Source organism: Elgaria multicarinata, chromosome 8 (assembly GCF_023053635.1).
Source record: "Elgaria multicarinata webbii isolate HBS135686 ecotype San Diego chromosome 8, rElgMul1.1.pri, whole genome shotgun sequence".
NCBI lineage: Eukaryota > Metazoa > Chordata > Lepidosauria > Squamata > Anguidae > Elgaria > Elgaria multicarinata.
The window spans coordinates 109,239,416-109,264,490 of record NC_086178.1 but is presented as its reverse complement, the minus strand read 5'-3'; the positions used below and the strand labels follow the sequence as shown (position 1 = coordinate 109,264,490).

At 41.9% G+C, this 25,075-nt stretch overlaps 1 protein-coding gene across 2 annotated transcripts; it reads left to right on the top strand.

Annotated features, from left to right (window-relative positions):
• On the top strand, positions 1-7,952 carry RPS24 (ribosomal protein S24). Of its 2 annotated transcripts, XM_063133183.1 has the most exons (7): positions 1-32; positions 1,290-1,355; positions 3,982-4,191; positions 4,830-4,940; positions 5,730-5,747; positions 7,445-7,468; positions 7,868-7,952. In XM_063133183.1, the coding sequence occupies exons 1-5, from the start codon at positions 30-32 to the stop codon at positions 5,733-5,735; spliced, it is 396 nt and encodes a 131-aa protein (XP_062989253.1). In that variant the 5' UTR covers positions 1-29; the 3' UTR covers positions 5,736-5,747; positions 7,445-7,468; positions 7,868-7,952. The 2 variants fall into 2 exon arrangements, with proteins under 2 accessions (XP_062989253.1, XP_062989254.1); XM_063133184.1 differs by lacking the exon at positions 5,730-5,747.
• Positions 7,953-25,075: the final 17,123 nt, after the last annotated feature.

Here is a 25,075-nt window from a genome sequence, read left to right as displayed (position 1 = left end):
CTTTCGCCGCTGCAGGAGAGGCCGCTAAGATGGTGAGTTCTGGCGCGGGACTCTGGAGTTCCTTTGGAGGCGTTTTCAATCCGCCGTAGCCCGGTGCCATCCTTTGCCTTGCAGCCATGAGGGTGTCGGCGCTGCCTTGTGTCCCCCCCGCTGGTTGTTTTGGGCTGGTTATTGGGCAGGAGGGAAGAGTTCCAAGCATCGGACTGCGGCTCTCAAATGTCCCCTCTCCCACGCTGGGGTAGCAGTTCTTTTCTGCCGGGCCTAGTATATGCAGTAGATGGGGGCAGTAGTAATAGTACTAGTAATTATTTTATTATTTTATTTATTGATTTAAAATATTTATATCCCACCCTATATCACTGTAAGATCTCAGGGTGGTGTACAGATAAAAACATACAGTATAAAACAATAAATATGCACCGTTAAAAACAAATTAAACCATAATCCAAGTTAAAACAATATATAATTTAAAAGCAATAGATGCCGTTAAAACAGTGTGCCAGTAATAATAATAATTTTATTTATTACCCACCTCTCTGTTTTGATTGAGGCGGGAAACAGCAGTAAACGACAAAATACATAAAACTGAATTAAAACATGATATAAGTTGTTAAAACATCCTAATAAACATTCTAAAATCATGTTCTCATTTGTGCTCTCTGTACACTAATGCATCTTAAAGCTCAGCTGTATCTTTATTTCTGTCTCCCTGAAGTCCAAGATTAGGGCAGGATCTACACTACTGCTTATAATGGTTTATAACGGTAGTGTTGTTATTATTATTTATTTATATAGTGTACATGGTCCTGTACAGAGTAAAACAATAAAATAGCAAAACCCTGCCGCATAGGCTTACATTCTAATAGCATCATAATAAAGCAATAAGAAGGGGAAGCAAATGCACCAAACAGGCACAGGGTAGAGTAAAACTAACAGTATAAAAGTAAGATCAAAATCAAGTTCTAAAAGCTTTAGAAAAAAGAAAAGTTTTTAGCCGAGCTTTAAAAAGCGATTGAATTTGTAGTTCACAAATGTTCTGGAAGAGCATTCCAGGTGTAAGGGGCAGCGGAAGGAAATGGACGAAGCCGTGTCAACTGTTTAGGCCCAGGACACACCACACGTACAATTTTCAAACTGTTTTCAAAGTGTTATAGTTAGCTGTCTGTGTTCATGCCTTTCTTAAAACGGAGGCTTTGGGCAGCATTGGAAAACATTGGCTGTTGCTTCTTTTGGCCAAGCTAGTTCAAATAGTCCGTAATGGGTTTTTGGAATTTTGTTTTTAATTGTAGAACGACACGGTGACCATCAGAACGAGGAAGTTCATGACGAACCGGCTGCTTCAGCGTAAGCAGATGGTAAGAAGAAGCTGTCGATGTTTTTTTTTTATTCATAGTGGTGGTCCAAGTTTTGATTATGGGATGTTTGTCTATGTAAAAGCTTAGTTTGATCGTATTTAGTACTAGGGATTTTTTTTTAGGTTTCAGTTAGTAACTTGGTATGATGTTTTAGGATGCTATAGCAGGGATGGGCCGACTTCAGGCTGACAAGGACTACTTTGGGTTTGTTTTTTACTTAAGCTTTGAGATTCACCAACTGGAGCCTGGTGCAAAAGGCTTACTTAGAATTACAGAATTCTGGGAATTATTTTGAGTATCAAAACTGAATTAGAGGTAACAGCCCTTCCACACAAAAATCCACACCTGGGTACCATTTGAAGCTTCTTTAATTTCAGTAGTATAATTTTGTTTCGGCTATTGTTAAATATTTGGGAGCCAAAAATCCTTGCTTACCTATTGAAAATCTAGCAGAAGATCCAGGTCTATTGTTGGCTTAACTCTGTGTTGATATATTTTGACTTTATTTTTGCTATGCAGTTGGAAAACAGACTACTTGAATGAATATTGGGAAGGGTTGCTTGAAGAAGATTAAAATACAGTAAATGAAAATGATGGGTGTTTTTATTTTACTTTTTTGCATGATAACTTGTGGCATGATTGGGAGGCCATATAGTCCTGGAAAGCTGAATTGGTAATGCTGTTTTGTTCAAGTTGCTATACATGTGTGTATAAGATGGCTATTCGAAATTTATTGGTTGATCATATTCTTACTGTCTGCTTAACTTTATGGGATAAATCTGTGCAAATACCTGAGCAAAATACTTTGGCCCAGTGATCTTGCCATAAACCAACTAGAGCAGAGATGGGCAACTTTTTATCCTAGTCAGCGGCGAAGGCTGATCGAAGCTGTAGGCAAAAACAGCTGTAGAGTCAAAGTATTGACTTGAAGTGTTAGGTTGCAGGCTAAATGAAATACTGGTTTCCATTCCTGTGTTTAGAAGCTTGCACTGCATCTCAGCAGATAACCTCAACATGGAACATGAGAATGAGCCTCAGGCTTGCTTGCTACCACTACTGCACATAGGAGCACTTTGTGTTCACATTAGGGGTGTGCACGGACCCCCCCGATCCTCTTCGTGGCCGATCCGCAAATTGCGGATCAGGCCCGCTCTGCCCCGCCTCAGTCCGCTTGGGGGCCGCTCCGGAGCTCCGGCTCTGAATCGGAGCTCTGCAGTGGCGAGGAGTGGCGTCAGGTAAGGCCCCCCTCCCTCCTCCCCCTTACCTGTGTCCATCGCGGCCCATCCCAGCTTCACTAGAGCCCACGGCTCAACCAGGAACTGTAGGCCCCAGCCTACAGTTCCTGGTTGAGCCGCGGGCTCTAGTGAAGCTGGGATGGGCCGTGACGGGCTCCTGGCCCTGCCACCATCGCCACATGGGCGACAGCGGCAGGGCCAAGTAAACCCCACTTATCTTTTTTGCGGAGCTCCGGATCAAGGCGAAGGATCCTCCTTCACCTCGATCCGCAACGCTCCGCAGGTCCCCCAGTCCTCTTCGCCTCCGCCTTAAGGGGTGGCAAAGCCCCCCGCTCCGCTCCTGCTTCTCTGGTTCGAGGAGAAGCGGAGCACATCCCTAGTTCACATGTACGTGTGTAGTGTAGACCTTTTTTCACTTTAAATTGGGTGGGCATCTTGTGGCTCTCCAGGTGTTTTGGCCTACAGTTCCTATCATCCCTCACTACTGGCCATGCTTGCTCATACTGATGAGAGTTATATGCCAGAACACCTGGAGGACCACAAGTTACACATCCCTGCCTGAAGTGCTGTAAGCGTGGTGCCAAATGAGGCTTTTTATCATGCGATTTCCCTGCCTCAACGCAAAACATTACAGGTTCCAGACAGTGATGTCTAAGCCTCATGTGTTTTCCAACTGCTGCTTCTACCTTTTTCTTTCCACGCAAAAAGAGTTGAGAAAAACATGAAATAACTGTACAGTGGCTTAGATCTCACATCACGGCTACCCAGGTGTGAACAAGTGGAAGTGAGCGTATGTGCCGCATAACTGCTCCCGTGGAGTTAAAATAACCCAAAGACGTTCAATTATTCCTGGGTTGTTTATCGTGACGTCCAAACCTGAAATTGTAGGTCGTTGGGAGGAGGAACAACCCAGACTTTTAATGCATTGCTTCTTCCTGGGTTACAAGTCCGGGTTGTTCCTCCCCAAAAATCTATAATTCCATGTTCAGATGTCACAATAAACAAACCAGGGATAATTGTTTAGCTCCACCTGGCTACAGCAGGGCAATCTGATGGCGAGAACTAGCATGCTCTCACTTCATTCTCAACATCCCATGGTTTAAGAAACCATGTTGTGACATCCAAACCAGGTAATGGTGATTTGATTGGTAACTGCTCGGATCTGTCCATCTGAAAGCACCCTATATATGCTGGGGGAGGGGGACGTACGAGCGTAAGGTTTGTATTCGGGCATGTATAGGGTTTACATGTGGGGCACAGTGCAAATTAGCCTATGGGTTAGCAGTGCTTATGAAACTGCCTGTGCTTAAAATGTTTTTTGTTTTTGTTGGTTTTCACAATGTACACAGTACCCTAAAATGTTTAATGCTTTGTCAATACTGTGTTTGTAGGTTATTGATGTTCTTCATCCTGGAAAGGCCACTGTCCCCAAAACTGAAATCCGTGAAAAGTTGGCCAAAATGTACAAGACGACACCAGACGTCATTTTTGTTTTCGGCTTCAGGACCCATTTTGGGGGTGGCAAAACAACAGGCTTTGGCATGATCTACGATTCCCTGGACTATGCAAAGAAAAATGAACCAAAGCATAGATTAGCCAGGGTAGGGTCCTTCATTGCTTAACCATTACAGTCAGGCTGGTGGTCGTGCTAAAAGGATTTTTGTTGTCTCTCCTTTCCAAAGCTTTTAATATATTGAATATGGTTTTGAAGTCTTTGGTTAAAGATGCACTTATTCTCTGGTGTTTCTTATTTACATATGTTAGTTGAAACTACCGCTTCATAAAGTTATTAATTAGATTGGTATTTGAACATTGATATATTTATGCATTTTATCCGGCCCTTCCCATGTGGAGCTAAGGGTTTTGTCATCTGCAAGTGTTGCCTTCTGTTAATGTGTTTGCAACAACCCCATGATGTAGATTAGGCTGATTTAATGCTTGGCTCTAACCGCTACATTTCACTGGGTCATAGTTCTGATGTATAAAATGGGACAATCCTGGGTACCTGCTCTGAGCAAAAGGAAGGAAAGGTGGAATACATATGTGATAATTTAAATACAAGAGACATTGGCAATACAGGGTGTGTTTTTTTAGTATATTGCTTGCACAATTCGTGTTTAGGTAAGCATAGAGGCATTATCCAAGGATAAATGCTGATGCGCTCTTGTATTCTCAAGCTTCTAGAAAAGTTGGTAGTTCCATGATGTTCAGTGCAGTGACTCTGTTTCTCTTATACTAGCATGGCTTGTATGAAAAGAAAAAGACTTCAAGGAAACAGCGTAAAGAACGTAAGAACAGGATGAAGAAAGTCAGGGGAACAGCGAAAGCAAACGTTGGGGCTGGCAAGAAGGTAATAGGGTCATTGGTTTTGTCTTTATTAGGAGAGCTTTGGATGACTCACATTGAATAAATAGAGTAAATAAAAAGTAAATAAGGTCAACTTGGCAATGCATACGAATGCAGATTACAGTTGTAAATTTATTAGGTGTTTCATCGGCAAAATAACCTTTGTTTTTTTTTTCAACTTCCAACTTTTACTTCCGGATCACAGAAGGTAACTCTTGAGATGCTACGTAGTTTTTAGCTCCTCAAGTAGTTCAGTTTTGTGCACCTTGTTACTACTGTATAGCTAACAAAATGAAAAGATAAAACTTTCTGGTTTCCAAAGCCTTCATCTGAAGATGAAATGTTTTGGAGTGTCTCTTTGTTTTCTTTTTCTTCCTTGCATTGCAAAAATAATTCCTTTCTCACCTTATCCTACCCCGTTTTACCCTTCAAATTTGTACATACTAATGACAATTAAATCGATTTGAAAATAATGTTCTCCAGTGAGTTGTGTTGCAGGTAAAAAGCAAAACACTCATTCACTGGCATTTCATGGAGTGTAAAATACTTAGAGCATTCAAGCTGAATGCAACCTTTGCTTAATCAATAGTATCGAAAGCAGACTTACATTCAGGAAGTGCTATTAACATGCATGATTTAAAATGAGCTTTTAAACATTTCTGGTTTGTTTAGAAGGATGGTGTAGTTGAAGCTTATCATTAAATGTGTCTGAAGTGCTTTTTCTTTCTTTTGATTAGTAGTAACCTTTACTCTCACCCTTCTTTCCTACTTTCTGGGGATTCTTGTTGATCAGAAATGAAGTGTCTAGCAGGTACAGAGAATAAGCATGGATGTGATTGCATGAATTATGCATCACTTGCTTGACTTCCTAATGGTCTTGCTTCATCTGTGTGCTTTTGCTTTGGAATGGTTTCCTTGCTTTTGTGTACTTTAAGTTTCAAGTATAAAATGTTTTTTTGTTGAATCAGGCATGTTTGGCTTGGTGAGAAAAATAACTAGTTTAAATATACATTATCTTTATTGCTAACATTTTAAAAATTGGGTTATAAACTCCTCTTTGAGAACACAATCGTGGCCCCAAATCTCCAAAATTTATGTTGCATGCTCCTACATGGTGTGCAACAGCGTTCATGAACATATAACGAAGTTTCATCCTTAAACCTAATCGTATGCCAAGGCAAATGCAAATATGCATAACATAAATGGACTGATTTGAATGAGATTGTTAAAGCTACAAGAACTGGTAATTGACACTTTAGATACCCGTTTTCTTGTATAGAATGGCAATGGTTTACTTTCCTCATTCTCCTGCTCTTCATATAATTAGCACATCATAAACTAGCTGAATTCTTAATATTGGTGATAAACTTCATGTAGTACCCCTATAACCCTGGGCAAAAGCACTTCGTCCCAGGCTAGTTCAGGTGAAAGACTACACTGTATATCTGTACCTATTCACATTAGTAATTTTTCCCTTTATTGTGAAGGTACAAGTATATTATGAACATGTCACCTTTAATATTGGTGTGCAGCCATATAAGAATAAATAGCATTCAGTTCAGTATCTGAGGTCTTCTAGAATATGTTTTGAAAACATTGGTACAGGGTACCTTCAGTAGCCTGTGGTTTGTGTCATCCTTAGGAGTACTATTGATTCATATATAATTTAAAAAGTGAAACCCTGTGATCCTGATGTGCCAGTAAAGGCTGAAAATTGAGTGACGACTGATCATAAGTCCTTCACTTTGCTCAGACCTCAGTTCTGTCCTATATTCTGGTAGCAGCAAACTTTTGTAAATATGCCCCAAGTATGAGAAGATGCAACTCTAGTGTATACTACTACTATACATATGCTTTGGTCCCCGTACCTTAGCTTGGCATTTGCCTCTTGTCTACTGAGTAAGAGAGTGAAGTAGTACTAAAACAGTAGGCAGGAATTTGGGCTTCATGCTATGCCATAACCAAGGATTTGGCATAGCCTTTTCACTTGCTCATTTTTTCAGGTATGCTGAACTATTAAGTGCTGTCCTGTAACTTAATTTTGTTTTGTTTTTTTACAAGGGGGAAGTAAGATTTGCTTTTTATTTAGTTTACAGGAACCCTCCTCATTTTTCTTTGAGTTGCAAACAACCTGTGCTTAACCATGGCAATTTGCTTCTCAAACTATTCACTTTGCAAGCAACCATTAACATCTTCTACCACCTGTGACTGGTTTCTTTTACCTTCAGAATTTGACTCTTGCTCACTTGATCCTTTGTTAAATCACCATACTGTACTATATTGCAAACCTTGATCTTGATATGGCTGCTACTGGAAGTCTGGTAACAAGATTCAAGGCTTGGTTCTTTGGTCCTCTAAAATTTTGTGGATTGCCAAGGTATTTCCTTTAGAAATAGGTGGTATTCATAGAGTGAAGATCATGAGGTTGGGTAGCCTAAATCAGTGTGTGTCTTTTATAAATGTTCTGTTTAAAGATATACTGACAGACTTTTTCTCACTCTCTTACAGTGATCCAGCCAGTGGACTTAACAGGTACAGGAGTTTCTAGTTTCATTGTTCAGTGGCCTGCTTACTGCAATCTGCTTTCTGACTAGTGACTTGACTAGTGACTTCCTTCGGAAGGCTGTCTGATACGTTGATAATTATTTTCCTTCAGTTTCTTTTAAACTGTCTTTAGCTCCCATAAATGACTTCAGCAGGGAGTTTTCTTGCTTTGAGCTTAGTTTGAAACTATATTGTCATAGAATCATAGAATAGTAGAGTTGGAAGAGGCCTATAAGGCCATCAAGTCCAACCCCCTGCTTAGTTGTGCTTCCACAAACAATTTATTTGTTAGAATTAGTGGGAGGAGCGATTCTTTAGATTCAAAAGATGAAAGCACTTTTTTTTTGCATAACTACAAGACTGACGTTCTTTTCTCTTCCTTTACAGAAAAACTAAATTATCTGAGGGGCTTGATATGAAGATAGTAGTGATCTGTCAGCTCTTCAAATAAATTCTATAAAAAAAACCACAATCTTGGTTCCTTGAGTTGTCTCCTTAACTTGGCATAACTGCTTAGATTTTTCACATTATCTAAAAGGAAAAGGGGGGAAAAGGCTTTATTTTTGCAATAGTTTTTATTTATTTATTTATTTATTTATTACATTTTTATACCGCCCAATAGCCGAAGCTCTCTGGGCGGTTCACAAAAATTAAAACCATAATAAAACAACCAAGAGGATAAAAGCACAATTATTAATCAGATTGTGAGTAGGTGACTTTACATTTTAAGTAAGGTTTGCGTGGGAGAGATTATGCCTTATATGCATAATCTGGAAGAGTCTTTTGTTTATGTTGACTTTTACACAAACCTAGAAGCATGTAACCGAAGGACTGGCATGTTAACTCAAAAACCAGAATGTGAAATTCAGCCCCTGTATGCTGCTCTCAGGCCATCATGGCTTCCTTAGATTTGATAGGTCACAATGCTGCAGTGACAGCACACCTGGCAGAGTTGCCCTGTCACAGCTCAGCTTTAGGAGCCTTCCCCAATGTTCCTAGCCTTCCAGGTATCACTTCCCCATTCATTTCTGGCCAGTAATAACTCCCTTGTGTTAGTTTAACCCGGTCTGTCTTCCTCCTTTCGTCAGCTGTCTCCACTACCCACGGTGTGGTCAAGCTCCTACTTTTTCGGTCACTGCCTATTTTGTTCCATTTCCTTTTGCTGTCCTGTCTCTTGATGAGTCTGTCCAGCACTCTGCCCCCCTCTCCACCAGTAACATCTGGTGGAGGGCATCTGAATGATGTTTTCTCAGAACCTCCGTACCATGGGCTGTGTAGTATGGAAAAGGAAAGGAACCTCTCATGCAAGCACTGAGTCATTACTGACTCTTGGAGGGACGCCAGCTTTAGTTGACGTTTTCTTGGCAGGCCTTATAGCGGGGTGGTTTGCCGTTGCCTTCCCCAGCCGTTATTACCTTTCCCCCAGCTAGCTGGGTACTCATTTTACTGACCTCAGGAGGATGGAAGGCTGAGTCGACCCCAGCCGGCTGCCTGAAACCAGCTTCCGCTGGGATCGAACTCAGGCTCTGGGGAGAGTTTCGGCTGTAGAAACTGCTGCTTTACCGCTCTGTGTAGTAAAGAACCAGGTAATTTGGTAAATACTACTGATGTAAAACACAATGCCCTTTCACTTCCTCTTTTTCTTAACCTGTCCATGTGAAGATATAGAACAGTGGTTTTCAAGCTGTTTGAGGAACCCTGGGTCCTTTGAAAGCTTATCTGGGATCCTTCAATGAAATCAGCGTTAGTATACATGCCTCACTGAAAGATAACTTCGTTTTTATTAATGATTTGGACGAGGAGAGGTGCAGGGAATGCTTATCAAATTTGCAGATGACACCAAATTGGGTGGGATAGCTAATACCCTGGAAGACAGAAACAAACTTCAAAGTGATCTTGATAGGCTGGAGTGCTGGGCTGAAAACAACAGAATGAAATTTAATAGGGATAAATGCCAAGTTCTACATCTAGGAAATAGAAACCAAATGTGCAGCTACAAGATGGGGGGTACTTGGCTCAGCAATACTAGAAACAAGAAGGATCTTGGAATTGTTGTAGATCGCAAGCTGAATATGAGCCAACAGTGTGATATGGCTGCAAGAAAGGCAAATGCTATTTTGGGCTACATTAATAGTATAGCTTCCAAATCGCGTGAGGTACTGGTTCCTCTCTATTCGGCCCTGGTTAGACCTCACCTTGAGTATTGCGTCCAGTTCTGGGCTCCACAATTCAAGAAGGACGCAGACAAGCTGGAGCGTGTTCAGAGGAGGGCAACCAGGATGATCAGGGGTCTGGAAACAAAGCCCTCTGAAGAGAGACTGAAAGAACTGGGCATATTTAGCCTAGAGAAGAGAAGATTGAGGGGAGACATGATAGCACTCTTCAAATACTTAAAAGGTCACACAAAGGAGGGCCAGGATCTCTTCCCGATCCTCCCAGAGCGCAGGACATGGAATAACGGGCTCAAGTTGAAGCCAGATTCCAGCTGGACATCACGAAAAACTTCCTGACTGTTAGAGCAGTATGACAATGGAATCAGTTACCTAGGGAGGTTGTGGGCTCTTCCACACTAGAGGCCTTCAAGAGGCAGCTGGACAACCATCTGTCAGGGATGCTTTAGGGTGGATTCCTGCATTGAGCAGGGGGTTGGACTCGATGGCCTTGTAGGCCCCTTCCAACTCTGCTATTCTGATTCCCTCCCCCACCCCAGCTACTGATCTTCCTGAAGCTGCAGAAAATTGATCAATGTAGTCTAGGCCTCATTCTCAGGTCATGCCAGGTAGTGGTGAGGGCCTGCAAGAGCCCCACATGAATTGCCACAGGGCATGCTCCTAACCCCCCAAATACAATGTTTCTCTGGCTGGTGTTCAGGAATTCATTGGTAGACTATTCATCATGGTAGGGGTGGGCAGAAGTGGATCTCTAGATGTTTTGGACCATCTCCCAAAAGCCACTTGCCAGCATGGCCAATAGTCAGGAATTCTGGGAGGAAGTCTAAAACATCTAGAGATCTACTTTCTGCCCACCCCAGCATTGTAGATGGGAGTTCCTTGAAAGAAAATGTAAAAGCCACTGATTTATGCATGAACTGTTCTTAATACTGAAATCGTGATAGCTTCCATCAGCCATTAGCAAAGCAGTCTTTTTCAGTAGCTGCATAAGTCCTGACTTCTCTCAAACATCTTTTGAATTTGCTTTTCAGTTGATGGTTCTGATCTGGTAATGATGCCTCTGGGGCCTAATTAATGGGAAAATGGCAATTAAGGCCTTCACGCCAAAGCTTTGCAATGTGTTACCTCTGAAGTTTCTCTCACTTGTGCTAACAAATTAACTTGCATGGGGGTAGCTTTTTTTTTTGCTGAAGGGGAAATGGTAAAAAGTCTTAATTGCTACTTTCTAGAAGACACTACTTCAATTTGACCTGTGTGGTCTGTGTTCTATTTAATTTTGTTAAAGCTGACAAATCTGTTTGTAGGCATGTTCATATACAAAATAAGTGCGCTGCATGTGGTCACTGCCCCCAATGCGGTGCCTGGCGCCGCACTGCTGAAATCTGTATTGGCAGCAAAAATACTGGCATCAAATGTTTTCCAGGTTCCAACTTGGCCATTGCAGCCTTCATTGGTTTGCTGCTGACCATTGCCAGCAAATTGTGTTTTCCATTCTTCCCCCTCAAGCCTCTGAACTCTGGTGTGGCAGTGATAGGAGTAGGCCTGTAGGGTCAAAATGGTCCCTGCCCCTCACCCCCAGAAATTGCCAACCCCTGACATAAATGGAGGTGTTTCAAGTTTTATGTGTTGGGAATCTCAACGTAGCAGAGTTTAAAAAGACTTTGATCAAAGAAATACTTACACCAGAGTTTCTCACTTCAGTACAGAACTTTACTGAGGCATAAAACAGCGTTCTCCAGTACATTCAGTTTCTCCATATACAACACATCACGACATGTACATCTCCGAGTTCAGACATGATTAAAAATACAACTCTTTATATACACTTTCATATCTACATGACTCATGCAATTGTCCAATTATTAAATTAGCAGAATCTTCACTTATCTGTGACCTTTCCAGATTCTTCATGAGTCACCAACACCTGTCATGGCTTTATGCCAAGTCCACCAGGGCTGTAACTAATCTGTGGATAAATTTTGGACCTCAACAGTGTGTTGTGTTCCATGTCAAATTCAACATGTGTCCATTAGAAATCCAGCAGGTGAAGCACCCCCCTCCCATATATCTATCTGAATTTGGATTAACATGACCTTTCAGGTTTCAATTCAAGTAAGCAGAATAACTTTGCGTACGGGATATCTAGTCTAAGGTGCAGTATGCTGAGATTCTCGCACAAAATACAGATTTTGTTCTTGTAATATAGATGCTGCTGGTGCAAAAATAAGTAGTGGATAGCAACAATGAAACACAAACTGGGCTGGAAAAGAACACTAACCTTTGGGCTAAATCCAATATTTCCACTTGTGCAATAGGATTCTTTACCATACAGGGCCCAGCACACCCCAAAATCTGCTCCAGAGGGTTCTCACACAGCAGATTTAGGAGATGTGTGACGTGCTGGAAGGGGAAAGGGAAATTCAATCCACCATGGTGTCTGTTCTGCGGCCAGAAATTCACTATTGGAGATAACCCATTATTCATTATAGCTATAACTTGTGAGTGGGTAACACTGAAAAAAGCTATAGAAGGGGAGTGCAGTGTTTGGGGTTTTAGTGGATAATGCATAGAGCTCCTTATGTTCCCTGTGGTTATCAAAAACTAATTAAGCGATACACATTAAGATTCTGTGTATAGTTCAGTGTGCATGCTTCATTTTGCTAGGAGAATTCAGTTTTTCTTGGTACAGAATTTGGATAGCCTAGTTTCAGGATCTTAATATTATAGTGCATAGAGAAAGATGGTTATAATCCAGGCAGTGTCTATTCTTGGGAGCCCTGAAATGCTGCAGTATATAGTGTTGGTTGCATACGTCAGCTTCTTATGAATCTTGATACTTGTTTTTCTACTGCAGTCTTCTGGTTCTGAAACTTGGGAGTGCTTGGTGCAATCTCAAAAGAGCTGCTGAATAAGGTTTCCAGGGGATGCAATTCCTGCTTACTGCTTGGCCTTGCGTAATAGCTTGTAATCGTTACAATAAATCTCAAAGCCAGGTCAGTGTGCTATTCCCATGTTGCAGGTGATGGCTGCGGTGAAGAGGGCATGGCTTTCCTAAAACCCACTTGGTTGATGGCTGAACTCAGATATGAACCAGAAACATCCTTGCTGACTTCTTAAGTTACACGGGTTCCCTGAATTGCTCCTTGTCCTACTCCATAAAGAACCAAAGCAGTACAATTTACGCACAAAATTAAAAAATTGTAGAATGAAATATACAGAACAAGGGAATACAATTTGCATAATTGGAACAAATTGCAGCATTTTTTGGTGATGTTGAGCGTTGCTTACCTTGGCCCAGAATGTGTAGCGTTGTAAAAGACAAGGCTACACTGCAGATATAGGTATTTGCAATGGAAAAAATATGAACTAACTCAAACTGTAACTTCATAGTGGGGGGATGGCATTGAGATAGATGTAAAGATAGACAACTTCCACTACCTCGGATTCTGAGCAACTCCAGTGTCAACCCTACCATTAGGCTGAGTGAGGCAGCTGCATCGGGCAGCTGATGCTGAGGGCAGGGACTAGTAGTAGTAGTAGAAGAGGGAGAGTGGTGTGAGCTATGCAGCCTGCCCACTGCTCCATAAGCTATCCTTCCTTTAGGAAGATGCTTTCTCCATTGCTAATGTCAAAATAAGATTCAACTAGCAATCTGATCAGCTTCTGTACACAGGGTGGGGGATCATAGTTAGGAAAATGTCTAGGGCTACTCTTATTATTATTATTATTATTTATTTATATAGCACCATCAATGTACATGGTGCTGTACAGATTATACACAGTAAATAGCAAGACCCTGCCGCATAGGCTTACAATCTAATAAAGTTGTAGTAAACAATAAGGAGGGAAAGAGAATGCAAACAGGCACAGGGAAGTGTAAACAGGCACCGGGTAGGGTGAAGCTAACAGTATAGAGTCAGAACAAACTCAATATTTAAAAGCTATAGGGAAAAGAAAAGTTTTTAGCTGAGTTTTAAAAGCTGTGATTGAGTTGGTAGTTCTCAAGTGTTCTGGAAGAGCGTTCCAGGCGTAAGGGGCAGCAGAAGAAAAAGGACGAAGCCGAGTAAGGGAAGTGGAGGTCCTTGGGCAGGCGAGAAGCATGGCATCAGAGGAGCGGAGAGCACGAGCGGGGGAATAGTGTGAGATGAGAGAGGAGAGATAGGTAGGAGCTAGACTGTGAAAAGCTTTGAAGGTCAACAGGAGAAGTTTATATTGGATTCTGGAGTGAATTGGGAGCCAATGAAGAGATTTCAGAAGTGGAGTGACATGGTCAGAGCGGCGGGCCAAGAAGATGATCTTAGCGGCAGAGTGGTGGACAGAGACCAGCGGACTGATGTGAGACGAAGGAAGGCCAGAGAGAAGAAGGTTGCAGTAATCCAACCGAGAGATAACCAGTGCGTGAACGAGAGTCTTGGCAGAAGAGACAGACAAAAATGGTCGAATCCTGGCAATATTATACAGGAAGAAACGACAGGATTTAGCTACTGCCTCAATATGAGGAATAAAGGAGAGCGAGGAATCAAATATAAAGCCAAGACTACGAGCTTCCTTGACCGGAGAGAGCGTGACATCGTTGACAGTAAGAGAGAATGAGAGGTGAGGAGAAGGTTTAGGAGGAAAGACAAGCAGTTCAGTTTTTGCCATATTAAGTTTCAAACGACGATGAAGCAGCCAGGCTGAGATATCTGAGACATCCCTCCCCGCCCCAGCTCAGAGCCTCTAAGGGGTTGCTCATACTGTTCTGTACTCATCACAGCCAAGATCTGAAGATACTGAGGGACACATGGATGGAGTTCCTGTCCTACCAAGCTATTAAGCTTTGGGTAAAGCAATGCCCCAAGGAAAGGTCCCTACATGCCAGGTCATCACACCAGTTTCTCGGGGCTGTGATTCTTTAACTATCCAAATGGGGGCCGTACAATTCTCACTAACGATTCCCCACCTTAATTCCTTTACCTACGTGCTATGACCAGGAAGAGCAAATGCGTGCATAGCATGGCCAACCTCTATCGTACCAAAGTTTAATTTTTTTTTTATTTTGTAATTGCTTCCTAGAGGAAATGAGAGAACTCCCCCAAAATCACAAGGCTCATAGTGTAACGGAGAATGTGGAATCCAAATCTGGTTTACTACTAGGCCAGGGATTCTTAACCTGGGGTCCATGGATGGGCTTCATGGGGTCTGTGAAAGTCAAATAAAAATTTATATTCACTATATTAAGGGAATCACTGGAGTTGATTTTTTAAATACGCTGTATCTTTAAAAGAACTCAGTGGCCATTTTGAACTTAGCTCCTCTCCATGTGCTCTCTCCTGCTTTCCCTGTTCCCTCCTGACCAGCACGCCGGGAGACTTGGAGGGGCAGAGAGCGAGCGTGAATTCCTTCTCATTGAAATGAACTTTTGAGCAGAATTAGAGTTTTGTTTTGTTTAATTTGCACATGATGATTGTATTTCATTTTTGTATAGAGTGGCCATTAATTTTTGCATGAAAAAGAGTGAGAAACATTCTTTTGTTAAGCTTGTTCACTTTATTCATACTTTGTGTATGTCGTACACTGTATGAGGCAATCAATTTTCAATAAAATAAAGTATATTCATTGCATGCAAAGTTGTGTTTATGTGCTTATGTGCATTTTTCTAGGGAGGGGGTCAATAGCTTTCACCAGATTTTCAAAGGGGTCCGTGACTCAAAAAAGGTTAAGAACCACTGTACTAGGCTCCTAAACTTGTTTGGATAACAACTTGGCAAAAGACGAAAGTGGTCTGCTGTTAAAAACTTCAAGCTAACCTGAAAACTCCCCTTTTGGATAATAATAAGAAAAGACAGTACCGGAAGAGGAGGGCAAAGTAATAGTTTTGCAAGATATTGATTACAAGGAAATGCACGTTATTTTTTGAAAAGTAGGTTTGATAGCTGCTCCTATGCCCCGCCCGCAAAGCAAAAGCATCCACCCACTATGAACTTGATAAACATTAATCTATGTGCCTTGTGCAAGCTGCAGAGGGCAGTTAAACGGTGGTAATAGTGTGATGCTAGCTTCCACTAATACTATCACTTTAATTCGATGTTTTAAAAGTTTTACCTCATATTTGTAATCGCAAAACTTTTTGTGGATTCTGATTTGGAAGATTTGAATAGCTCTAACGGAGAACAAGGCAGCAAAGCGAAAAAGAAATTCATCTCTAAAATGCAGCTGTAGAGTTTGATCCTAACTTAAAAGTAGTATTGTAATTCTGTCACTAGAGGGCAGTGCAAACACAGCAGGTGCAGAAGTCAAAGAAGGCGCCTGTCCCTCCTCAGATGCTGCCGAACAGTGATGGCCAGACTTCAGGTTTACAAGATCCACTTTGTTGTTGTTTTTACTAGAATCCTGTGATCAGAAGCTGCTGCGAACTGAATACACTTAGATTTAAATAATTTGTTTTTGTTACTGCTGCTGTTAAACAATTAGGAGTCAGAAATCCTTGCCAATCTATTGCAAACCACCCAGAAATCTACCACTAAATCCAGATCTACCTCTAGCACATATCCTTGATGCTAGTCAATTTCGAGAAGTGCTTGCACTAGAGTAGAAAGGGGTGTTGCCCAACACACCTAAGGAGGCAGGGCAGTTTCTGTGAGGAAAGTGAACCATTTGGTTAAGAGAAGACCATTGCCTTGGGCCTATGAAGAGTGGTGGTGAAACGGTAGCATGCAGTTTCTTTCACACTTGAGCCAATTATTGCTCTGCCCAGGTTGAAAAATAGGGCTTTTTGGTGTCAGGCACCAGTTAAATCGCCAGTAGCAATTGTGGGACCTTTAATTGCACTCTGCTGCAGAAAAGGGATAATTCTGCCAGTGCGGCTTTTCCTGTCATTTTAGCACTGTAAATTCAGCAAAATTCTCCTTCCTGTGCAAGGATTCCTCTCCAGGGCTGGGCCTTGAGACCCTTGTATTTCTAAGAAAAAGGCATATAGCCAAAGCAAAGCTAGATGGACCAATGGTGTAACTTGAGGATGGTCATGTATCCTAATTTACAGAGGACAGTCCTCTATTTTGAAAGCATTCTCTATTTGAAGCACTGCCCAGTCTTAAGTCCAGTTAAAGATTAAAAAAAACGTTAAAAGAAGAAGAGAGGAACAGGGCCCTTGAAAGCCGCCCATCAACAACACCTGGACAGCAGAATGTGCAGGTGCAACCTATCATCTGGTAAGAATAAGATATTGTATTTCTCTTTAAAGCATGGTCGTTATTGTCACATCTAACATATACATTAAAATATGGAAATTGTATGGAAATATATTCCCTCTTTTGTTCCCCCCCCCCTTTTTGGGGGTGCTGTGTTTCCTCCTCTACAAAGAGAAAAGTGTGTTCCTGTTTTGGAGCTTTGAAAGAAACGGATGACCTCTCCAGATCAGGAGGTGGTAACTTGAGTGAGACACAGACCTGTACTGCTGTGACTTGCCTTTTCTGTACTCTTGTGGATTCAAGTAACCAAAGAGAATTTGCACACTGTAATGCTGTATAATCACTTAGAGAAATCATTCTAAAGATAACCTTTATCTTATGATCTATGGTGTCAGGGTATACGGGGGAGCATTGCTGCCGTGGGCCCAAACTCCTGGTTAAAACCTGAGCTTATATCTGCAGGTTAAACATGATTTTGCAGACACGGTTATAAAACTAGTGTGGTGTAGTGATTTCGAACATACATCATGAGCCAGGTTCAAAATGGTTCAAATGTTTGCTCAGCCATAAACTGATAGGATGCCCTTTGGAAAGCTGCTGTGTCTCACACTGGCCTGCCTTGCAGGCTTATTTTAAAGTATGTACTTTGAGCACTTTAGGAAAAACAAAAATGGGAATACGAAGAATCATAAATAAATGTGTTCTTCAGACAAATGTTGCTGTGAAGGGTGTGTGTGTGTGTAGCTCCTCATGTGTTTTAAAGCACAGCCCAAATAAGTATCAGCCTTTCATAACCTGATTTTTTATTTTTTTATTTTAACATGCTGCGTTTTGCAAGCTCCATGCTGTGATGATACTATGGGTAGCCCCTTTTCCTGTGGGAGGTGAAGCAATTATGTGGACGGTATTGATGAATTGAAGGCTTTTAATGCTGTGCCTACGGTGTGTTGAAGACACCTTTGTATCTCTTGCTGACCTTGCTACATTTGTCATCAGCAGAGGCTGCAGTCTTAGCAATAGCTGTATGCATCTTGGTTAAGCCCAGGCCTTGATATCATCTTATTATTATTTTTTATGTTTACCTATTTTTAATAGACTGCTGTCAAACCTCTTTAGACAGTTATCTTTAGAGGAGGCTCAGTTTGAAAGAACGAGGTAGTTAATATTCCTGTTGCTGCAACCATTTCACTGCATCTTCACTGTTTCATACTTACAATTGTTTTATGAAAATAAGTTTCTGTAAAATGGGGAGAGGACAGGGGAAGCCTTTGGTTGCCTGTGGCCTTACACTGCCACCAGAAACCAAGGGTGTGTGTGTGCTGTATTCCTTCTCTCACTGGGGAGCAGGGCCACCCAGAGGAATTTGGGGGTCCACGGCAATGAGATTTTCAGGGGGCTGTCACATGCACACACATACAAAATGTTTGTTGGGGGGGAGTTCCCTCACTGTGCAGGGGCCTAGGTTCAAATGTCTGCTCAGCCATAAACTAGGGCAAATTGCACACACTCACCCCTGGACAGGTTTACTGGGAAGAAGATGCAGAGCAGGCAAAGTTGCCATTCCCCCAATTCCTTTGTTATCTCCAGTCTGTGATTGGAGATAACAAGGGGTTCCTCTCTCCTGGAACAGGACACAGGGGGATCTCATAGTTATCACCAATCACAGACCAGAAATAAGACTATTCTCTTTGCTTCCTAATGAAGCCCGTGGTAGTCTCCAGGACAGGGGGCAGAGCCTGGAGAAGGCATGTGGTCTGCGGAGGAGCCCAAACTAGCATGGGCTGGATGAGAAACCTACCTGTAATCCCCCCCACACCTGCACCCTGACACCTGTTGTTGTTTTTTGTAGGGAAGGAGGAAAATGGAAAATACAGAGTGATGCAATATGTGAAAACAGGCCTCTGTGCAGTGAGTGTCCTCCAGATGTTTTGGATTTCAACTTTCTACAGTCCCAGCCAGCATAGCCAATGGTCAGGAATGCAGGGAGTTGTCATGCAAAACATCTGGAGAGGCCCTGGTTGGGGAAGACAGCTCTATCCAGTACACCACAACACCACTATAATGGGCTTAAACTGGTTGAAGCGAAATTCTTTCTTGCCCTGGAACTGTAGTTCTGAGAAGCATAGTCATGGATCAAACATTGCTCTCCCAACTACGTTTCCTAAGATTCTTTTGGGGAAAGCTATGAGAGTTAAACCGAGAGAAATTGGTAGTGTTGATACTTCCTGGAAGAGTTGATATATTGTTCAAGAAGTTTGTAAAATGTAAATCTACAGCAGGAGTTGAGGATCCTTTTTTCTGCTGAGGGCTGCATCCCCTTGGGGGTGATCTGTCAGGAGCCTCTGCCCTGCCGTCAGGAGGCAGGGCTCACACAGAATTTACATTTTGCATACTTAAGTTCATCTTCCTTAGAGCGTCATCAGATGAGTGTTTTATAGTGTGTAGGGCTGTGCTCTGCTCCGATTCGGATCGTGAATCTGGAGCGGAGTGACCCGATCCGCCTCTGCCAAAAGCGGATCCGAATCGGGTCGGGGGACTGACCTGAAGTGGTCCGGGCCCGATCCAAAAGTTCTGGATCAGGCCACGAAGAGGTTCGGGGTCCGTGCACAGCCCTAATAGCATGCTTCTGGTCACTCATGAATTTTCACGATGCCATCCACCTCCCGTTCCTTCTGATCATTTTCCCATCGAAAAAAAAAGGCCCAGGAAATCCGATTCTTTTGGCTGTAGCGAAACTTGCCACCATTTCCTGCTGTGTGCAGGAGAAGCAGCGTGATAAAAATGGCCATGTGATTGTTGCTTACTTCTTCTTTCTTCCCCGTGTGAAGAAAGAGGAAGCTGTTCATCTGTATTGTAGGACAAAAGCAAGAGGCAAAGCAACGGTAGTGAAACTCGATCCTCCCCCCACCCCCACATCTGATGACAATCTTAGAAATCCTCAAAACTAAATCAAGTGATTAAAGGAGAATAGGAACTCTCACAGCCTAAGAGTCCAACCTATCTGGTTTTGGTTGCTTTGTGCTGCAGAGTTGGCTGTATATTAGGTGGTAAACTTTATATCCTGGATGTATTTTAACTATTAGGTGTTAAAATGTCCCTTTTTATGATGAATTTATACCAAATATCAGCTTCACAGCTAGTATAGAAGTAACGTATCCTGGACTTCACTGTGAATCCCTCTTTTGAAGAAGAGTTGTGCAAATATCCTATTTTTAAATATTTCTAGTAGCTAGAGTGGGGTATCTTCTTGAGTACCAGATTTCCAAGTTCTAGGATTTTTTAAAAAGAGGATAAAATAGATTTCCAAGGAGTGTAAAGCACATGTTTATCCAGCAGGGGACTCCATAGTCTCACAGTAAGAAATTACTGCTGCCGAACCGCCCAAATGGGGAGGGGGTGTTATGTGTATTTGAGAAGCGAGGGTTTAATGGAGAAGTCTTGCAGAAGGATAACAGAATCTACCAATCTATGATGAAATATTAAAAGCCATCTTCCTTTTATTTTATTTTTAAAAAATTCTATTAGAGCGTTTAATTTGTTTACCACCACATCCCCAAAAGAAGATTGATGGGAGTTTTGTTTACATTTTGAGAAGCGTTGTGAAGAGTACTTCACATATGAAGTGCACGGAAGCCCTTTTGGGAAATGGGAGTGCCATTGAAATGGTGGCGCAGTCCCTAAAGGAAAACATACTTCATTTGTAATGAACATTATGTCTGTAGAAACGAATGACACAACCTCCTATTCAGTTTATGTGAAATAAAGCAGGCCATATGTTGCTGCTTTCAGAGTTTGGTTTTTTTAAAAAAATTTAAATGTTGTTTAATGAATATTCAAGCCCATTTGTTCAAAAGTTGTGTGTTCATATGTGGCTTTCTCCCTCCTCCTTCCCTGCTATCTCTGTCAGACTTCCTTGTCCTTATCTAGAGAATTAAGCTATTAGAACCAGGGCGTTTGGGGGGGGGAAGGCATCTGTTTTCTAACGGAAACTTGGGATATTGAAATGCTGCAGCAGATGAGAGAGTAAAGGAAGGAAGGCATTCAGTGCGAGGCTTGTGTGTGTTCTCTTCTTTTTGGGTTTGTTTTTATTTGTTTGTAATTAAGACTGCGAAGAGCGTTTGACACGCACAACATCATGTAAGGAAAAATATTAGAAGTGCTATCATAGCAGTCTATTTGGCACTCTGGCAATGACTCTTTAAATTTGCTGATCTTTTTTGGACTTGCTCCTGAATTTCCAAAGCTATTTTGGATTTGTTATTGTGGCAAGTTCTTCCTTTGGCCACTGATAATGGGGGAACCGGGGACCCATGGGTTCACTATGATAGGAAAAACAAAGAGAAGCAGAACGGGTATTCCCGAAAGAGGCCATAAAAGAAGGGAGGGAAACCAAAATACAAATAGTGAAATGTACACTGAATCCACTATATGTTTAAAAATATACTTGGTATATCTGGAGTGCCTGTTTCGTTTTTTTTACGCAAAGAACATTGTGTTTATTTTAGTGTGTGCAATGGCTCCCTTCTGCCCCCTTCCTCCTCCTCCTCCTCCTCTTCTTCTTCTGCTCCTCCTCCTCCTCCTCCGTGGTAGTGACCCCTCCAAAAGGGCATGCACTACTGAAATAGATGGCACCAATCTACATAGAATTTGCATCTGCTAAAAGAATCTTGTATTTAAATTTCACAAAAAAAAAAACCCAATTAATTTTCCATCCGAATCACCTCCCCACCACCACCAAATTCTTAAATTAATTTGCACCCTACCCTGGTCGCCGAAATCAGTGCTTATTCAATTAATTTACCCCAGATAGTCCAGATCCTGCTCTAAAATAAGTTCCCCTCTAATAATTTACATCCATGCAGTTCATTCATATCAATATCCCCCTAAGTTAAATTAAATTTATGATAAAGAGCGTTTGCATTGGGACTCCTGCTATGCAATGAGGGCATGAGGTGGCTGGCTGTTCTGCATGCCTTTAAAGACAGCCAAAGGCAAGGCACGGCGGTGGTGGAGCTGAGCTGCCTCTTGTGCGGCATGAATAGAAACTCGAAAAGTCTCTGGACAGGGAGAGAACGGAAATTAGGTTCTTCCAATTTCCTTTACAGGGACAATCTATATAAATAAAAATGTAAATGTTCGTTCGAAACAGATGTTATATCTCCGATAGTTCTTCACCGATTGCTTTGAAATTTTGACACAACGTTGCATTCGAGTATGCGAGCGTTGTATGTAACTATGTTCTATATGGGGTCAAAAGTTTGTCTTAAAATCGAAGAAATAGGCCTCCTCAAAACCAGTCCTTCTGATCATTGTGACATCGCCAACCAGTAGGCCAATCCACTGCCTCTGCCTCCTCTCCTATTTGCATGTTCTCTACAATTGGCTGAGTGAATATAGATGTCACACCTGTGACAGTTACACATTCTGAAGAAAGGTAACTGCCAGGAGTTTCCACTAACCTCCACACCGTAAAAACATCATTTTTTAAAAACCAAACAGCAGGCCAATCCACTGCCTCTGCCTCCTCTCCTATTTGCATGTTCTCTCACAAAACTTTGCAATGGCACGCGGCTTACAGTAAAAAAATTACTGAGCAACGTTATAGAAGGAACAATCTTGACAGGACCTTTCAAAGGTGAAGATGTCCTCATTCCTCGCATTCCTATGATTCCAGCAGATATGCCATTTCAATTTAAGAGATTGCAATTCCCAATTCGATTGGCGTTTGCAATCACCATCAACAAAGCTCAGGGCCAATCTTTAGAATTGTGCGGTTTAGATCTAGACACAGATTGCTTCTCACATGGACAATTATATGTTGCGTGTTCTAGAGTCGGCAAACCAGACAATCTCTATATCTACACAGACAATGGAACAACTAAAAATATTGTATATCCACAAGCATTGTGAAATTAAACATATTAGAAACATCCGCTTTGTCTTTTCTTTCTTTTCAATTTAACCAGACTGAGCCACAGCAACGCGTGGCAGGGTACAGCTAGTAGGACATAAAAGAGAATTGGCTGCTCCTATAGGTAACGTCCCATTTTCTTAGTAAAAAGGTGGGGTAGAAATCAAATAAATAAACAAACATGGGCAGGATATGGTGGCAGCCATTTTTTTTTAAAAAAAATGGTCTGTTATTGAGCATATCAACCTTGGATGCTTCCCTGGGCAGCCCTTAAAATATTGGGCAGTCTGGTACCTAAGAGGACACCTGGCCAGTCTAGCTTTTGCCTCCCTCAGCAATCATTCTCCTCAGTATCACCCTGGCAAGTTTAACTGAGGCCACTTGAGTTTCCATTTTTTGTCTCTAGTTTCCCAGCAGCCCCTATAAAAGGAAGCAGGAAGAGGTTGTTGCTGCCGCCACCAGGCTACATAATTCAGATTAGAGCTCCTTTGCTGTGCCCCAATCCTATTGCTTTGATTTGCTCTTACCTTCTCAGAATGTGTATTTATCTTAAACTCTACCTAGAGTTTTTGCCTGTTCTCTTCAGGGATGTTAGTGCACTCAATCAACCTGTGGAGAGGGAATTGAGAACATACTGTTGCCCCTTGTATCAATGTGTTGTTCGGCACATGCACAGGTTGTGCTCTCCTGTTCCTTGCATCTTGCTAGGAGGGATGAAAAAATGGTTCAGCCTGAACTACTTACCTAAGTATACATGGATTGAAATACACTTGGGCGCCCAAATCCATAATTTTCTGAATTTTGATGCAGTTTGCAACCCTGCAAAATAACACATATTACGGAAATAGGTACTCAAATATGCATTCTGTGGGGGAAGGGGAATCACTTGCAAGAAGTGCACACACTAGGAAAAGTGTGTACAAAAAATGCATAAATTAGAAGAAATGTGCACAGAAATGCATACAGATTTTCATGCTGATGTTTTTGGACCGAATTCACAAAGTGGTGCGGAAACAAACTCATGGTCAGGAACATGAGAATCTGAGCAAAACAAACTCATATGTACAGAGCTTATGTGCATACTACTTGTACACGCTTAGGCTCTGTGATCCCAGGAGCCCTCTTCAGACACATGGAGAATGGAATGGGATCTTGTCTGTCTCATGGCCTCACATTGCGTACCCTGCCTTCCAATGTCCTTTAAGTGCAACAGCTGCAAAGGGGAGCCTATGAGTGTATAGCTACGTGCATGTAGACTCCTCTTCTCAGTTGCCACACTGTCCACATGGATGGGTCCAGTTGTGTGTGCAATGTCATGGGTGGGGCCAGGAGGGTTGGCCCCACTCCCTCCTACTGCAATCCTACTGCAATCCAAAGACCATCTGAAGAGGTCTCAAGCTAATTAACACATGGAGAACATTGACCATGGACGTGATCCTGCTCCTCCCTCCACACATTCATTCTATATGTAAATGTTGTGTGAACAATCCTTGTAATGTTGCCCTTGGCTTTCAGGACTCTACTTTAATTTCTCCTTTGCCTGCTGAACCAGTTAAGCTAACCATACTCTAGTTTCCTGTGATGGTTAAAGCAGTGTTTCTATTTCTAAACTACATATTGAATTTTAAACGCTACCCTGACTATTTAGTATATCACATATCCCACCTTCCTTCAACAGTACTTAAGATGTCATAGATGAGGTTACCAGGTGGTCTAGCCAACCCAGGTTTTGGTCATCTTAGTTAGCTTCAGCAAGAGTTTGGATGGATCATGTACCTTCAGATGATGTCCTGGGCTGGATCTTAAAATGGATCTTTCTCACATTCTATCATGCATTACGGTCCTACTGCTAACTATTAGAAGGCATTTCATCTTTACTTTTTTAATTGATTTTCTGCTATAAGAAAAAAGAAGAGCCAGGGGGAAAACACAGGAGTATTACAAATGGAAGGCAACGACATCTAGACCCTCTGTAAAATTTTGTGAATGAGTCAGGGAGAAGGTGCAATAAAAGCTTCATCTGGAAGCCCTACTTGGGGCTGTACACCCAAGAGAGCTAGGAAGTCTCACAATATAATAATAATAATAACAACAACAACAACAACAACAGCAACAGACAATTAGAGCAAGATGTCAGCTTTGATTTTAAATTTCAACGAGCTGTGTTCTTTCTGAGGAAGGCAACTGATGCATCTCACAATTTTTCTGGTGTTAACTGTGGTGATGCAAATTTCTACCCTCCCTGAACACAGATTATGAAGCTTAGATTATGCAGGGGGAAAATATTTTAAAAGAATATTTGGCTCCTTTGCTTTCTGTGAAGGAATGAGACCGCTTTCTTCCT

Excerpts from the sequence above, each read along its gene's own strand:
- RPS24 (XM_063133183.1), top strand. Across the intron at positions 1,356-3,981 it reads TGCTTCAGCGTAAGCAGATG|GTTATTGATGTTCTTCATCC; the intron begins GTAAGAAGAAGC and ends CTGTGTTTGTAG. Across the intron at positions 4,192-4,829 it reads CAAAGCATAGATTAGCCAGG|CATGGCTTGTATGAAAAGAA; the intron begins GTAGGGTCCTTC and ends CTCTTATACTAG.